The following is a 15,818-nucleotide window of genomic DNA, read 5'->3' as shown; positions in this document are numbered from 1 at the left end:
ATTTACAAAAATGTGAGGGGTGTACTCACTTTTGTGATATACTGTGTATATATATATATATATATATGGTAATACAAATATTCAGAATGATGCCCTTAATTTGCCATGTTTACTGCAATAGCATTGCACATGTAGCCTCTTTTCAAAAAGGAAAAAAAAACAGCGTAAGTCATTCATTTAGCATTTATTTAGCAAATGATCAATGGTAGCCTACAGGTAACATTTCAGACATACCAAAAAAATACCAAGCAATATTTACACGTGCAGAAGCACAACTTGTTTCCGCCTCACCAGATAAGCTCTGTCAGCAGGGGTCTCACATTCCATGTAGTGTATGGACTGAGAATAGAAAGGTAACTTCATTCCAAACGTAGCAGGCAAGGAGCCCACAGTTGTGTTTCCTGCCGAGTGTGAACCCCTGTGGTCAGTCGTCGTCGTCGTCACTGGGGGGCTTTTTATTGGCTGCGTTGGCCCTGAGTACAGCTCCGGGGCTGGGGTACGGGCGCTGCTGGAACAGAGGCCCTGCTGCCGTGGTGTCCGCCCCTGTCTTCGCCTCATTACGCTTGGGCAAGCCAGTGGACCAATTGCCCCTGTGTGGGGAAAAATACATTTTAGATACATGCAGAAGGGCTGTTACGGTGACTGTGTTACGAGTCATGACCGCAGTTCAATTTCCATGTGACTATTGAGTCACGGTAGCTAAGCTTCTTCAACACTGCACTCTGAATGCCGTTGGTCATTAGTAGCCTACCAAACTTGCTAATGGCCGGGTACTCAGAGCTCCATTGTCCCTCTAATCACTGACGTCACTGAAAATGGAATCAAATCAAACTCTTAATGAGAGCCCTGGCATTCAGAGTGAGCGGCGAAAGCCAGCTCCTAATAGCTGGTTGATGCATGGACTGAAATAAGTGTTTCTATAGCCCATGTTTAACAATATTTCTATATGCTATGCATGATAACTGAGTTAATGGCCTCTTAATAAGAGGATCCCACAGGCTTTTTTATTTAACCCCTATTTTAGCAGGTAAGTTGACTGAAAAACACGTTCTCATTGACAGCAACGACCTGGGGAATAGTTTCAGGGGAGAGGGGGGGGGGGGGATGAATGAGCCAATTGAAAGCTGGGGATGATTAGGTGGCCATGATGGTGCAGTATGAAGACCAGATTGAGAATTTAGCCAGGACACCGGGGTTAACACCCCTACTTTTACAATAAGTGGCATGGCATCTATAGTGACCACAGAGTCAGGACACCCGTTTAATGTCCCATCCGTAAGACAGCACACTACACAGGGCAATGTCCCCAATCGCTGCCCTGGGGCACTGGGATAAAAAAAAATTTGACCAGAGGAAAGAGTGCCTCCAATTGGCCCTCCAACACCACTATATTTCCACTTTCCTAGTATTAAGCACATTGCTACACTCCCGAGTCTAAGGCATCACTACAGACCTGATTCGATTCCAGGCCGTATCACAACCGGCTGTGATTGGCCGTCGCACAATTGGCCCATCGTCGTTAGGGTTTGGCCGGTCTAGGCTGTCATTGTAAATAAGAATTTGTTCTTAACGGACTTGCCTAGTTAAATAAATGTAAAAAACAACCGGAGAAGAATGCCTGGCTAGCATGAAAATGAACTGCAGGAGAATCGTCCTCCATTCGCTATCCTGCTGCCTACATACAGACTTGAAATCATTGGCCACTTTAATAAATGGATCACTAGTCACTTTAATAATGTTTACGTATCTTGCATTACTCATCCCATATGTATATTCTATACCATCTATTGCATCTTGCCTATGACGCTCGGTCATTGCTCATCCATATATTATATGTATATATTCTTATTCCATCCCTTTACTTAGATTTGTGTGTATTAGCTAGTTGTTGTGGAATTGTTAGACTACTTGTTAGATATTACTGTACTGTCGGAACTAGAAGCACATGCATTTCGCTACACTCGCAATAACATCTGCTAACCATGTGTATGTGACCAATAAAATTTGATTGGTCACAAAAGGGTCCATGATAATGACCCATTCTAAATCATAACTCATTTTAAACATATATTATTTAGTATATGTAAGGACAATATTAAATTGAGAATAGTCTGATTGATATTCTCACCTATCACTTTCCCAGCGTGTATTTTTTACATTTTTGTAGCTAGCCTAGGCATAGATGTTTGGAAAAGGTTTGTATCACAACTAAAGTGACCTATAGGCTGCGCTTAGTTATTTGACCTAGGACCCCTGAACAGGGATGGAAAGCCCATAGCCTACAGAGCCTAGTGAGACGTGTTCTTTTAAGCCAAGTCATTACACTATCGCGTGTAAAATTGTTTTGACTGGCCACTATTTAAAAAGAGGATCCCAGCTTTCTCATGCTGCTATATCTATTGCTCAATTCTTAAAATGAAGCACATTAATCCGCTTTACAACAGGTGTGGCCTACCTGGCATATTACAAATGTAACTGCGGTAAGCGCTTCCTCCATTCAAGTACAGGCTATGGATGGACACATAGTTTTTGTAGGTCATTCTAAATAAAAAAATAATTCCACACATACAGTGCATTCAGGAAGTATTCAGACCCCTTCCATTTGCCCACATTTTGTTACGTTACAGCCTTATTCTAAAATGGATACAATTACCCCCCCCCCTCAATCTACACACAATACCCCATAATGACAAAGCAAAAACTTGTTTTTAGATATTTTTGCAAATGTAATGAAAAACAAACCTTATTTAAGTATTCAGACCCTTTGCTATGAGACTTGAAATTGAGCTCAGGTGCATCCTGTTTCCATTGATCATCCTTGAGATGTTTCTACAATTTGATTGTGGTCCACCTGTGGTAAATTCAATTGATTTGAGAGGATTTGGAAAGGCACATGTCTATATAAGGTCCCACAGTTGATAGTGCATGTCAGAGCAAAAAAAGGTTGAAGGAATTGTATCTAGAGCGCCGAGACTGGATTGTGTCGAGGCACAGATCTGGGGATGGGTACCAAAACATTTTTGCAGCATTGAAGGTCCCCAAGAACACAGTGGCCTCCATTATTAAATGGAAGAAGTTTGGAACCACCAAAACTCTTCCTAGACCTAGCCGCCTGACCAAACGGGGAAGAAGGGCCTTGGTCAGGGAAGTGACCAAGAACCAGATGGTCACTCAGACAGAGCTCCAGAGTTCCTCTGTGGAGATGGGAAAACCTTCCAGAAGGACAACCATCTCTGCAGCATTCCACCATCAGGCCTTTATGGTAGAGTGACCCGTTGGAAGCCAGTCCTTAGTCAAAAGGCACATGACAGCCCACTTGTCGTTTGGGAGAAACTCCCAAAATACAGGTGTGCTAAGCTTCGGTGCCAAGCTTTAGTGTCATACCCAAGAAGACTTGAGGCTGTAATCGCTCCCAAAGGTTCTTCCACAAAGTACTGAGTAAAGGGTCTGAATACTTATGTTTATTTATTTTACCTTTATTTAACTAGGGGATTTGAACTTGCAACCTTCCGGTTACTAGTCCAACGCTCTAACCACTAGGCTACCCTGCCGCCCCAAATGTAAATGTAAATCACATGTAAATGTGATTTCAGTTTGTTTTTTATACATTTGCAAAAAGCGATTTTTTTGCTTTATCATTATGGGGTATTGTGTGTAGATTGATGAGATAAAAGCAACAATTGAATCAATTTTAGAATAAGGCTGTAACGTAAAAAAATGTGGAAAAAGTCAAGGGGTCTGAATACCTTCCTAATGCACTGTATATATTTGTGCCCATCTCAGTGAATGAATCCATTGGAGGCTTAGACCAAAAACCCCGTTATTGTTGATTCAAAAATGTGGTCGGAGGCTCCATATGGAGGTTGTGACGCCATTGTGAGTTTCCAGAGGCCAAATAGAGCTCTGTAGTGCATCGCCATGCGCCTCCCTAATATTGTAACAATACAGAGGGCACTGTATAGCACCGCATCAACATGATTGGTTGATGGTAGGTGGGGGCAGTACATCCTGTATAAACACAAACTCACTTCCTTGACAACAGCTCTGCACTGCCCCGTGAAGCGCAAGAAGTATGAATGCCCTGACTTGTTGAGGCCATATCAGTGTAAATGCTGCATGGCCGATGCAGATGTCAGATTGACCTCCGTTGCACAACTCTCTCCAAAATGCACTCTCTCTTGCCAATTTGTGCACATTCATTGTTTGATAACTTAATCGTGTGAATTGTTTGTTTCATTGTTAGTGTATATCAATTCCACATTACATATATCACCAGTAGTACTTTTACAGTTACTTCCTATAAAATAAAGCAATAAGGCAAGGGGGGGGGGGGTGTGGTATATGGCCAATAGACCACAGTTAAGGGCTGGTCTTATGCACAACGCAATACGGAGTGCCTGCACGTATTTGTAAAGTGTATTTGTCTATATATAGACACACCCTACGTGTTTTAATAAAATCAACTAAATGTATTGAGCTCGTCTGATGCTTTAAGCTTACGGTTTGATGCCTCAAGAGGGCACCAGAAACGTAGATAGATCTTGATAACCAGAAGTTTAAAAAATAATTAAAAGAACCTGACCCAACTATTCTCCTCCCGCTCCTGCTGACATTTGCAGATTCTGCCATTATTCTCCAGAAATTGCCGGTAAATAGTCTATACGAGGAGTCGGCAACCTTTCTCATGTGGAATTCCAATATATGTGCGCAGTCCCTCGGAAATCATTTGGGAAAAATATCCTTTCTATTTTATTTAGCGATGTTCAATTTTATTGTTCTTACTATAAAATAATGCCACAGGAAGTATAAGCAATCTTGCCTGCTAAATGAACTAGTGTAGCCCACAGCCATATGGCATAGCCAGATCAAGGCCTAACATAAGGATGACTCAGAATATGTTATTCTTCCGAAATAGGCTACGTTTTCTTTATATAATATTTATTTAGAACTGCCTAAAATAAATAATGGGTTTATTGTGATGGTGTAGGCTATATTAAATGGAAATAAATAATGGGTTTATTGTGATGGTGTAGGCTATATTAAATGGAAATAAATAATGGGTTTATTGTGATGGTGTAGGCTATATTAAATGGAAATAAATAATGGGTTTATTGTGATGGTGTAGGCTATATTAAATGGAAATAAATAATGGGTTTATTGTGATGGTGTAGGCTATATTAAATGGAAATAAATAATGGGTTTATTGTGATGGTGTAGGCTATATTAAATGGAAATAAATAATGGGTTTATTGTGATGGTGTAGGCTATATTAAATGGAAATAAATAATGGGTTTATTGTGATGGTGTAGGCTATATTAAATGGAAATAAATAATGGGTTTATTGTGATGGTGTAGGCTATATTAAATGGAAATAAATAATGGGTTTATTGTGATGGTGTAGGCTATATTAAATGGAAATAAATAATGGGTTTATTGTGATGGTGTAGGCTATATTAAATGGAAATAAATAATGGGTTTATTGTGATGGTGTAGGCTATATTAAATGGAAATAAATAATGGGTTTATTGTGATGGTGTAGGCTATATTAAATGGAAATAAATAATGGGTTTATTGTGATGGTGTAGGCTATATTAAATGGAAATAAATAATGGGTTTATTGTGATGGTGTAGGCTATATTAAATGGATTGACAACACTTTTTAAAATGTAGTTGTTCCAAAGGTCCGGATCAGTGGCTTGTAGGCTATGCTAAATGTGTTTATGTTAGTTAACGGTCAATACCGTGAGACGGGCAGTTATTTGCATGACAGTTACCGGTTGACATAATTTGATGACCACCGCAGCCCTACATACAGGGCAGGAGAAAAAGAGTGCCAGGGATTTCTGACAATGGACATGAAGCTCACAATGCAAGGAAAGGTAGCAATGAATGATTGGGTCAGTGGCCTTACTTGGGAGCATCAGAATAAGCACTGGGATCCATTGGGTCCATCTCCTCATCCTTCCTCCCTGCAAAATATAGTTTACAGAAACCTGTTAGCAAGTGTACATAAGCCATTTGATTTGGGTATGGTTGCAATATTTGTTTTGAGCAAGAGATGCAATGTTATGAATCTTTACCTCGTTTGTTCTTGCTGTAGGGGGCAAAGTCTTCTCTCCTCTGCATCCGCCTGTCTCTTTCCCTCCCGTCATTCCTCCCTCTTTCCCTCTCCATTTCTGGTTCCCGATCTTTGTCCCTCTCTCGCTCCCTCTCTCTGTCTGGCTTCTCAATTTGTCTCTCTCCTCTGTCCTCCCCAACCTCTGCTGTAAGATGGAATATTTGAGTTAGTAAGATCAATCAAATGTATTTATAAAGCCCTTTTTACCCCAGCCGGTGTCGCAAAGTGTTATACAGAAACCCAGCCTAAAATAGACGTAGGCAGAACAGTTGAAACTGGAGCAGCAGCAAGACCAAGATTGTCAGAATCAAATCCATCCTAAATACTGAGTCTGAATACATGAAACAGTCTCCGCTCTACTGGGTGGTCAAGCTAGGACTGTTCTTACCCCTTGACTTCTTGGCAGCTTTGGTTATCACAGATGTGGGGTCGGTTGGGGACAGCCAGGCAACTAGGTCAGATTCCACATTCCAGTAGTATGGCAGACCACTAAGGATACAAAATGCATGTAATTTTAAAGTCAGTCCACAACCAAAAACAAATCACTCCATAACAGCTGCTGTCCACTAGCCATACCCAATAGGTGTTGTGCAATCTACATGTTTAGTGGAGAATCTGAAAGAGTGCTTACCAAATAGGGTCAAATACTTTGTACCAGTTGGGAGGTAAATTCTCACGGGCAGTGGCCTCATAATCTACATTGTTGTCATCATAGTCCTCAGCAATGATCTCCTCATCCGCATCTAGAGACAGGAAGTGTAATGTTTTAGCTACTAGCTAGCATTTTTGCAGTGAGTAATTTTTTTTGTTTTGTTGTTGTAGCCATACCTTGATCTGAGTGCTTAAGAATCCCTCTTTTGGCTAGGCGAGCCAGTAACGCCGGGGGCAGAGGCATCCTACGGGAGAAAATGTACGATTACCGTTATAGCCCGTTGAGTCGATGGCCCCAAACTAGCTAACTAACTTAGCCATAAATACTATTGTCTAACGTGTAGCTAGCTACCTCACTCGCGTCTGACCGTTAGTGGCTAGCTAACTAACGTTTTCAGCCAATCGAAATTAGCTGTATAGGGAAAACGTTAATGTAATCAAATGTGAATACCAGTTTATAATTACCTGCATCCAAATGTGTCCTTACTTTAGTTCAGATGTGGAGCGAAATCTATCCAGCAGCCAGTCACACAGCCCAAGCGCACAATGATTGCGTCGTTAGTTGGGGGAGGGAATCGGTTGCCGCTTTCAAAACCGCTGGGAATTCGGAAACATACGAGGTCAAATCATGACGTCAGTGGTCTTCAGGTCTGAAAGTCGAAGCTCTAGAAAAAGGCCAGAGTTCCTGAGTTAGAATTCCGAGTTGAATGACCGTTCAAATTGATTTTTCCCAATCGGAGCTCGTTTTTTCCGAGTTCCCAGTTGTTTTGAACGCCCTGAAGTAGTAATTCCGATTTTTCCCAGTCTCAGTTGTTTCGATCGTGGCATTAGTCTCAGAAATATGTCGTCATAGCACGGACAGCAACAACAAACATGGAAGAATATGCCCGTGAACCTTGGTGAAGTACATTTCAGACAGACAATTAAGTAGACAGTTGTCAATATTGGTGCTATCTCTCTTTAGCCAACATACTTTTCTGCTTTACCATAATGGTTATTATGCCATTTATGTCCGAGTCATTACGCAAATGATGGTTGAATTATAGCTAACTATCAGACTAAACTCCACTCCATCCATGGTGAAGGAAGTTTTTGACGAAGTTCCTTCACCATGGAGTGGAGTTTAGTCCGCTAGCAGTAAGTTATCGTTAGCTAGCTTGCTAAACAAGTTGCGTAACATAGCTACATCTAGCCAGGCATAGCTAGCTCGCTAGACATTGTCTAAGGATGTGGAAGTTTGAGGTACAAAAAACTAATATTACTATTAACTAGTATTAGGTAGATGGTTATAGTATTGTAAAGACCTTGATAGATCATACATGAAAGAATGTCCACAACAGAGGATCGCATTTTCAAATTGAACGTTTTATTAACCAGAACTCACACAGGCTACTGTTTGCCCTCTGCTGTTCCACCAACCACAAGAATGCCTGGCACTGAAACATTCCAGGTATTCCTTTGATTGGCAGACAGCAAGGGGGACTGGTATGCTGGATCCGCCAAACCCAGATCAAACTGATAAACGTGCCCTGATAACCACACATTAGAACACAGGCACATAACTGTCCAAGCGGGTCGCTACAGTATATTAGGTAAATCGTTTATATACCAGTAATAGGCCTACATATCTATGCATAGATAGACAAGTGGTTTCTCGTTAATATCTGTATTGTGGTCTGTTTACCCATGGCCCCTACACACACTTCTCAGTCCCTGGAGAATAGTAGATGACTGTGGTGGTGCGTTCACCATGGGGGCCATTGGCGGAGGGGTGTTCCAGTCAGTCAAGGGCTTTCGGAATGCTCCTGTGGTGAGTTTGAAAGACTCTGTCTTAGCTTATGAAAGATATTTTAAGATGAATATAAGAACAGTGATCGAAAAAGCAATGTCTCCGTCTCTGCACAGGGCTTTCGGCACAGACTAAAAGGTAGCGCCAATGCTGTGAGATTAAGAGCTCCACAGATCGGTGGTAAGGGTCACTGTCTTTACAGTAGTTCTCTCTTGTACTGCACACATTACAAACACCATTCATCATCACGAATGCCGGCCGTCCCGTCGTCAGTCAGCTGGTTATGATGGTTATTTTATTTTCATGATGGTCTTTATTCATAACCGTCGGTTACACGTTATACAGTAATTGTGCCAGCCCTATATATCACTAACGCTGTGTGTGATGTTCCTGCAGGTAGCTTTGCTGTGTGGGGTGGACTCTTCTCTACAATCGACTGTGGCCTGGTCCGTATTCGAGGGAAAGAGGACCCCTGGAACTCTATAACTAGTGGGGCGATGACTGGGGCAGTCCTGGCTGCACGCAGTGAGTGTTGAGACAAACATTCATTTGACAAAACATTTATTCTAGATGTAACCGTTTTAGTATATTTCATCTTTTTTTCAAGACCCTCTGATCTGAGGCCATCCCCACCTCCTGCCTGACCATCTTGCCCCACCCACCCAACAAAGTCAGATTAGCTCAAGGGCTTGACTGTTGGCTTTGTGCTCTCCTTAGGTGGGCCTTTGGCTATGGTGGGGTCGGCCATGATGGGGGGCATCCTGTTGGCCTTGATCGAGGGCTTTGGGATCCTTCTCACCAGATACACCGCACAGCAGTTTCAAAACCGTAAGTAATGTTTAGAGACAGCCCTGGAACCGTTGTAGAAGCCTGATTTGACTGAACTCTGTATGCAGTCAAATAAACAGTGCAGTCAGGTCAGTCAAATGTTTGGACACACCTACTCATTCCAGGGCTTTTCTTTATTTTTACTCATTTCTACATAGTAGAATAATAGTGAAATAACACATACTGTAAACTCTCCTTCCAGACTCATATCAAACATCTCCAATCTAAAATCAAATCAAGAGTCGGCTTTCTATTCCACAACAAAGCCTCCTTCACTCACGCCGCCAAACTTACCCTAGTAAAACTGACTATCCTACCGATCCTCGACTTCGGCGATGTCATCTACAAAATAGCTTCCAATACTCTACTCAGCAAACTGGATGCAGTTTATCACAGTGCCATCCGTTTTGTTACTAAAGCACCTTATACCACCCACCACTGCGACCTGTATGCTCTAGTCGGCTGGCCCTCGCTACATATTCGTCACCAGACCCACTGGCTCCAGATCATCTACAAGTCCATGCTAGGTAAAGCTCCGCCTTATCTCAGTTCACTGGTCACGATGGCAACACCCACCCGTAGCACGCGCTCCAGCAGGTGTATCTCACTGATCATCCCTAAAGCCAACACCTCATTTGGCCGCCTTTGCAAAAATCGCTGAAGTTGGAGACTTTTATCTCCCTCACCAACTTCAAACATCTGCTATCTGAGCAGCTAACCGATTGCTGCAGCTGTACTTAGTCTATCGGTAAATAGCCCACCCAATATTACATACCTCATCCCCATACTGTTTATATTTATTTACTTTTCTGCTTTTTTTCACACCAATATCTCTAACTGTACATGACCATCTGATCATTTATCACTCCAGTGTTAATCTGCAAAATTGTAATTATCCGCCTACCTCCTCATGCCTTCTGCACACAATGTATATAGACTCTCTTTTTTTTCTACTGTGTCTTTTTTCTTCTCCATGTGTAACTCTGTTGTCTGTTCACACTGCTATGCTTTATCTTGGCCAGGTCGCAGTTGCAAATGAGAACTTGTTCTCAACTAGCCTACCTGGTTAAATAAAGGTGAAAAAAAAAGAACAAGAAATAGAATCATGTAGTAACCAAAAAAGTGTTAAACAAATCTAAATATATTTTATAAAGTAGTCACCCTTTTCCTTGATGATAGCTTTGCACACTCTTGGCATTCTCTCAACCAGCTTCATGGGGTAGTCACCTGGAATGCAATTCAATTAACAGGTGTGCCTTGTTAAAAGTTAATTGGTGGAATTTCTTTGAGCCAATCAGTTGGGGTGGTTTACAGAAGATAGTCATATTTGGTAAAAGACCAAGTCCATATTATGGCAAGAACAGCTCATATAAGCAAAGAGAAATGACAGTCCATCGTTACTTTAAGACATGAAGGTCAGTCAATACGGAACATTTCAAGAACTTTAAACGTTTCTTAAGTGCAGTTGCAAAAACCATGAAGCGCTATGATGAAACTGGCTCTCATGAGGACCGCCACAGGAAAGGAAGACCCAGAGTTACCTCTGCGGCAGAGGATAAGTTCATTAGAGTTAACTGCACCTCAGATTGCAGTCCAAATAAATGCTTCACAGAGTTCAAGTAACAGACCCATCTCAACATCAACTGTTCAGAGGAGACTGTGTGAATCAGACCTTCATGGTCGAATTGCTGCAAAGAAACCACTACTAAAGGACACCAATAAAAAGAATAGAATTGTTTGGGCCAAGAAACACAAGCAATGGACATTAGACCGGTGTAAATCTGTCCTTTGGTCTGATGAGTCCAAATTTGAGATTTTTGGTTCCAACCGCCATGTTTTTGTGAGACGCAGAGTAGGTGAGTGGATGATCTCTGCATGTGTGGTTCCCACTATGAAGCATGGAGGAGGAGGTGTTATGGTGCTTTTCTGGTGACACTGTCACTGATTTATTTAGAATTCATGGCACACTTAACCAGCATTGCTACACAGCATTCTGCAGCGATACGCCATCCCATCTGGTTTGACCCAACACACCTCCAGGCTGTGTAAGGGCTATTTGACCAAGAAGCAGAGTGATAGAGTGCTGCATCAGATGACCTGGCTTCCACAATCACCCGACCTCAAGCCAATTGAGATGGTTTGGGAAGAGTTTCCTTCAGAGTGAAGGAAAAGCAGCCAACAAGTGCTTAGCATATGTGGGAACGCCTTCAAGACTGTTGGAAAAGCATTTCTCATGAAGCTGGTTGAGAGAATGCCAAGAGTGTGCAAAGCTGTCATAAAGGCAAAGGGTGGCTACTCTCAAATATGAAATATATTTTGTTTAACACCTTTTTGGTTACTAAATGATTCCATATGTGTTATTTCATAGTAACAATGTCTTCACTATTATTCTACAATGTAGAAAATAGTACAAATAAAGAAAAACCCTTGAATGAGAAGGTGTTTCCAAACTTTTGACTGGTACTGTACATTTAGTTGGGAATTGAATGAATGTCACAACCCTAGTTGTATTCTTCTGAAATACCCCACACAGCAGTAACTATCACAGTTGAAATATGGTTATTTCTCCTATCCAGCGAGTCCCTTTGTGGATGACCCCAGCCAGCTTCCTCCTAAGGATGCCAGCCAACAGCAGACTGGGTCCCAGTAGGTTCCATGGAGCTGCCGGGCCTAGCTACAGCCCTGCGTACTGTAACTGACAATCTCAGACTAGAGAGGAGAGGGGTGCTCTGAAACCTGACCTCACTGGTGTAAGCAACCTCACCCTGAACCAGCCTCTATCCTCCCAATGGTCATAAGAACATAGATGCACTTTATTATTATTCCTCAGGGGTAGATTACAGGTTATTTGAGTCACTTGTTTATGAATATGTTTGTGTATACTGGTTCACCAGTGTTCCTTCTGACTGGTCCTGAATTATACCCACCTTTATGAGATTCATTTATGCACAAAACCAGCATTTTGTGGTGACTAAGACTTTTGGTGCTGAATAACTGCAGTTACAGAAATAGAATGGGTAGCTAAACATGAATAGGCATTAATACAGGTACGTGTGAGTATGTAATGACTGTATTTAGGATTAGAAGTTAGTGTCAGGGGTGACAAAATCAATGCTGTTCAAAACTGATGTAATTGATTTTGCTTGTAAAATGTAATGCACTGAGGGAGGAGAACTGCACTATCATTCCATTTCCTCTCCTCATGGCAGCTTTCATAACCGTGAGGCTTATTATAACGGTAGGGATTCAGGGTCACATCACAAACACACTTATCTTTTGATTCCATTTGCAAACTCAGAAGGCTGGAATGGAAGGCCGTGTCCATATGCTCATGTGTTCTGCTCCGCTGTTTACCTCGCTCCCTTTGCATGCCCACACATTTCCAAAGCCTAAGCACTATAAGGTCTATCCACGTTGTTGAACCAGAGCACTTTCCTACTCCATCTCTTTATTTGTTATTATGGTCATAAAACTTGAGATGGAGAAGGTTTTTGACACAATTAGATATTATTTTGTCATTCAAAACATGTGACATGTAATGTATAGAATGCCATATTTGTTGATTTTAATTTATTTATGATGCAGAAAATAAGAGTTAGCAGTGTAATTGACTGGAGAAAAAAAATATTAAATTGTTGATTCTGTATGGCTTATAATCCATCCCCTCTGATGCAATCAAGTACGCAGCAATATGGGGGCAGTTGATTATCCTAACCGAACACGCCCCCTACCATGCTTTGAATTATGGGAGATGTGGTCTGTTATTTGATTGAACATGGAAAAAATGGACGTGCAGCCGCCGCCTATCCGAACCTTAGATGATTTTGTTTTGAGCTCGGCTCAATTCGCCGTGCCAGATATTCGTAATCTGGAGAGATGGAACAATCGGATCATAAACAACTTGCTGTATTACCAGTCCAACTATTTCGTCTCGTTTTTGACCATCCTGGGAATAGTAGGGTAAGTTTCTGACGTGGTCGTTTTCTGAATGCAAGCACAGCTGCTTTTGTTAGCTGCTTTTGTATTGTAGTACGAGTCATCACAAATTCTGTGGATATGGGTGTGTGATGGGTCCATGTTCCATAATCATATATTAGCTAATCGCCATTGTATTGGATTCATGGTCCAATGGGACATAATGAGTTATAACCTATAGAGAAAAGTCAACTAACATCAGCCATCTCTATATCCCTCCTGGTCTGACAGTTATTTCCAGCCCTTCAACCTCTTCTTGGGGGCCACAGTTGTGACATTGATATTCATGGGGTTTGTATGGGCAGCAGAGAACCAGGCCCCCATCAGGCGGTTCCGCCGGAACCACCCGTCCCTGGCCCTGGGTGCCATTCTGGGGGCCAGCTACCTCTTCCTCACAGTGCTTGGGGGAGTGGCCGTCTTCCTCTTCGGCATAGCCTTCCCCATCTTATGTTAGTATTTATTCTCTCTTTCACCTCGCCCCATTCTTGTTGACACAATGTAAACATATACTTCTCTCTCTCCCCCTCTCCATTTGTTATACCCCTGACTTCTATTTTCTCTTTCCCTCTATCGCTGTTACAGTGATATTGATCCACGCCTCTGTTAGACTGCGGAGCCTCAAGAACAAGTTGGAGAACAAGCTGGAGAGCATTGGTTTGAAGAGAACACCTATGGGGCTCCTATTGGAGTCACTAGGACAGGAACAGGAAGCTGGATCTTAGAGGGGGAGGAGAGGAGGAAAAAAGGAGATATGTGCCCTGTTCTATTTCAGTCTCTTGCCTCTTGCTCCTTTGGTATGCCCAAATCTGAAAGGAATGGATGAAGCTAAGCTCCATCATATATCCTGTCCTGCCCAGATATGTAATCACAGGGGTAGGTGCCAGAGACTTAAATGGAATGAGGCCTCATACTGAGTGCATGAAAAGTAGAGGAAGAGAGGAGGGAAGTAAAGCAAAGGTGTAATGATTGTTATGATTTCTCAGTGTCACAAAGGTGGTGTAACAGATTGTAAATTCTGTGGAATCTATTTGGCCTATGTAATGCACACACTAACTGATGTGGGTTCTTCCCCTGCGATGTAAGTCATTTTGCACCCCTTGACAAGTTCCTGATATAGAGTTTACATTGTGTCCTCAGAAAAATATTTGTAAAAAGACATTGTGCGCTGAAAATCTGCGCTGAGAAGTAAACGTGGCCTCCTAACAGACGTGTGTTGTAAGTGCTACAATAAGATGGTTTTAAAAATGCAATTTAACGCCAGTGTTATGGTTACAAAACATGATTTTACATAGAAACCTAAAGGTGTTTGATGAGTCACTACTCTGTGATTCCTGACCACACTGCTTTTTGTGTTATTGTACATCTTCCACTATTGTTGGGTTTTGCAATTTAATGCAGTTGAAAGTTTAAATGTGTTTTGGGATGGAAGGGCAACAGTGGAACAACTGTATGCTTTGCATAGAAATATAATTAATTCTACTTCTATGATTTTATTATTCCAAGAATGTTTACCGAGATTATTTATGCCTCTGCCCACTCATTATTTGGTGCCAAGAACATTAATGTCAGTCTGCCTTCATTGTTTAAAATTCTATTCAATTGAGAATATTTTATATTTCTTTGATCATTGCCTTCTATGGACTTAATGTGTGTTTTTTTACAATGCTGTCAACATGTATTTACACTTCATTTACTAAATAATATACCTTACATCTGCAATATCTTGTCAATATGTTATTCTGCAATCAGCCTATTATAAATTATTCGATTTAACGATCAAATTCGAAGAATAGATACAGTCGTGCCCAAAGGTTTTGAGAATGACACAAATATTAATTTTCACAAAGTTTGCTGCCTCAGTGTCTATATATTTTTGACAGATGTTACTATGGAATACTGAAGTATAATTACAAGGATTTCATAAGGGTCAAAGGCTTTTATTGACAATTACATGAAGTTGATGCAAAGAGTCAATATTTGCAGTGTTGATGCTTCTTTTTCAAGAACTCTGCAATCCACCCTGGCATGCTGTCAATTAGCCTCTGGGCCACATCCTGACTGATGGCAGCCCATTCTAGCATAATCAATGCTTGGAGTTTGTCAGAATTTGTGGGGTTTTGTTTGTCCACCTGCCTCTTGAGTATTGACCACAAGTTCTCAATGGGATTAAGGTCTGGAGAGTTTCCTGGCCATGGACCCAAAATATCAATGTTTTGTTCCCCGAGCCACTTAGTTTTCACTTTTGCCTTATGGCAAGGTGCTCCAGCATGCTTTAAAAGGCATTGTTCATCACCAAACTGTTCCTGGATGGTTGGGAGAAGTTGCTCTCGGAGGATGTGTTGGTACCATTCATTATTCATGGCTGTGTTCTTAGGCATAATTGTGAGTGAGCCCACTCCCTTGGCTGAGAAGCAACCCCACACATGAATGGTCTCAGGATGCTTTACTGTTGGCATG

At 41.6% G+C, this 15,818-nt stretch overlaps 3 protein-coding genes across 5 annotated transcripts; 2 read left to right on the top strand and 1 right to left on the bottom strand.

Annotated features, from left to right (window-relative positions):
* Window positions 1-167: 167 nt before the first annotated feature.
* pqbp1 (polyglutamine binding protein 1) lies at window positions 168-7,597 on the bottom strand. 3 transcript variants are annotated; one of them, XM_020459508.2, is made up of 7 exons: window positions 7,235-7,597; window positions 6,947-7,014; window positions 6,750-6,861; window positions 6,507-6,607; window positions 6,081-6,263; window positions 5,912-5,969; window positions 168-590 (listed from the first exon to the last, which is right to left on the bottom strand). In XM_020459508.2, exons 2-7 carry the CDS (start codon window positions 7,011-7,013, stop codon window positions 425-427), a joined length of 687 nt encoding a protein of 228 aa, XP_020315097.1. In that variant the 5' UTR covers window position 7,014; window positions 7,235-7,597; the 3' UTR covers window positions 168-424. The 3 variants fall into 3 exon arrangements, with proteins under 3 accessions (XP_020315097.1, XP_020315098.1, XP_031659250.1); XM_020459509.2 differs by having other exon boundaries at window positions 169-590; window positions 7,257-7,360; XM_031803390.1 differs by having other exon boundaries at window positions 169-590; window positions 6,081-6,260; window positions 7,235-7,359.
* On the top strand, window positions 7,405-15,071 carry LOC109869395 (mitochondrial import inner membrane translocase subunit Tim17-B). Its single transcript, XM_020459512.2, has 7 exons — window positions 7,405-7,668; window positions 8,480-8,579; window positions 8,675-8,738; window positions 8,955-9,083; window positions 9,276-9,386; window positions 11,963-13,810; window positions 13,944-15,071. Exons 1-6 carry the CDS (start codon window positions 7,643-7,645, stop codon window positions 12,034-12,036), a joined length of 504 nt encoding a protein of 167 aa, XP_020315101.1. The 5' UTR covers window positions 7,405-7,642; the 3' UTR covers window positions 12,037-13,810; window positions 13,944-15,071.
* On the top strand, window positions 13,129-15,080 carry LOC109869394 (PRA1 family protein 2-like). The gene is made up of 3 exons (XM_020459510.2): window positions 13,129-13,346; window positions 13,593-13,810; window positions 13,944-15,080. Exons 1-3 carry the CDS (start codon window positions 13,162-13,164, stop codon window positions 14,081-14,083), a joined length of 543 nt encoding a protein of 180 aa, XP_020315099.1. The 5' UTR covers window positions 13,129-13,161; the 3' UTR covers window positions 14,084-15,080.
* Window positions 15,081-15,818: the final 738 nt, after the last annotated feature.

The sequence above is a fragment of the Oncorhynchus kisutch genome, linkage group LG24 (genome assembly GCF_002021735.2).
Source record: "Oncorhynchus kisutch isolate 150728-3 linkage group LG24, Okis_V2, whole genome shotgun sequence".
Classification (NCBI taxonomy): Eukaryota; Metazoa; Chordata; class Actinopteri; order Salmoniformes; family Salmonidae; genus Oncorhynchus; species Oncorhynchus kisutch.
This window is presented reverse-complemented; position numbering and strand designations above follow the sequence as displayed.

What these genes read in the sequence shown, in the direction of transcription:
- pqbp1 (XM_020459508.2), bottom strand. Translation starts at nt 7,013, where the DNA reads ATGCCTCTGCCCCCGGCGTTACTGGCTCGCCTAGCCAAAAGAGGGATT. An exon ending in CTACAGCAAGAACAAACGAG is followed by an intron (nt 5,970 to 6,080) that starts GTAAAGATTCAT and finishes TATATTTTGCAG; the next exon opens with GGAGGAAGGATGAGGAGATG. An exon ending in GCTTATTCTGATGCTCCCAA is followed by an intron (nt 591 to 5,911) that starts GTAAGGCCACTG and finishes TTCCCCACACAG; the next exon opens with GGGCAATTGGTCCACTGGCT.
- LOC109869395 (XM_020459512.2), top strand. Translation starts at nt 7,643, where the DNA reads ATGGAAGAATATGCCCGTGAACCTTG. An exon ending in GGCAGTCCTGGCTGCACGCA is followed by an intron (nt 9,084 to 9,275) that starts GTGAGTGTTGAG and finishes TGCTCTCCTTAG; the next exon opens with GTGGGCCTTTGGCTATGGTG. An exon ending in CGCACAGCAGTTTCAAAACC is followed by an intron (nt 9,387 to 11,962) that starts GTAAGTAATGTT and finishes TCTCCTATCCAG; the next exon opens with CGAGTCCCTTTGTGGATGAC.
- LOC109869394 (XM_020459510.2), top strand. Translation starts at nt 13,162, where the DNA reads ATGGAAAAAATGGACGTGCAGCCGCCGCCTATCCGAACCTTAGATGAT. An exon ending in ACCATCCTGGGAATAGTAGG is followed by an intron (nt 13,347 to 13,592) that starts GTAAGTTTCTGA and finishes CTGGTCTGACAG; the next exon opens with TTATTTCCAGCCCTTCAACC. An exon ending in CATAGCCTTCCCCATCTTAT is followed by an intron (nt 13,811 to 13,943) that starts GTTAGTATTTAT and finishes TCGCTGTTACAG; the next exon opens with TGATATTGATCCACGCCTCT.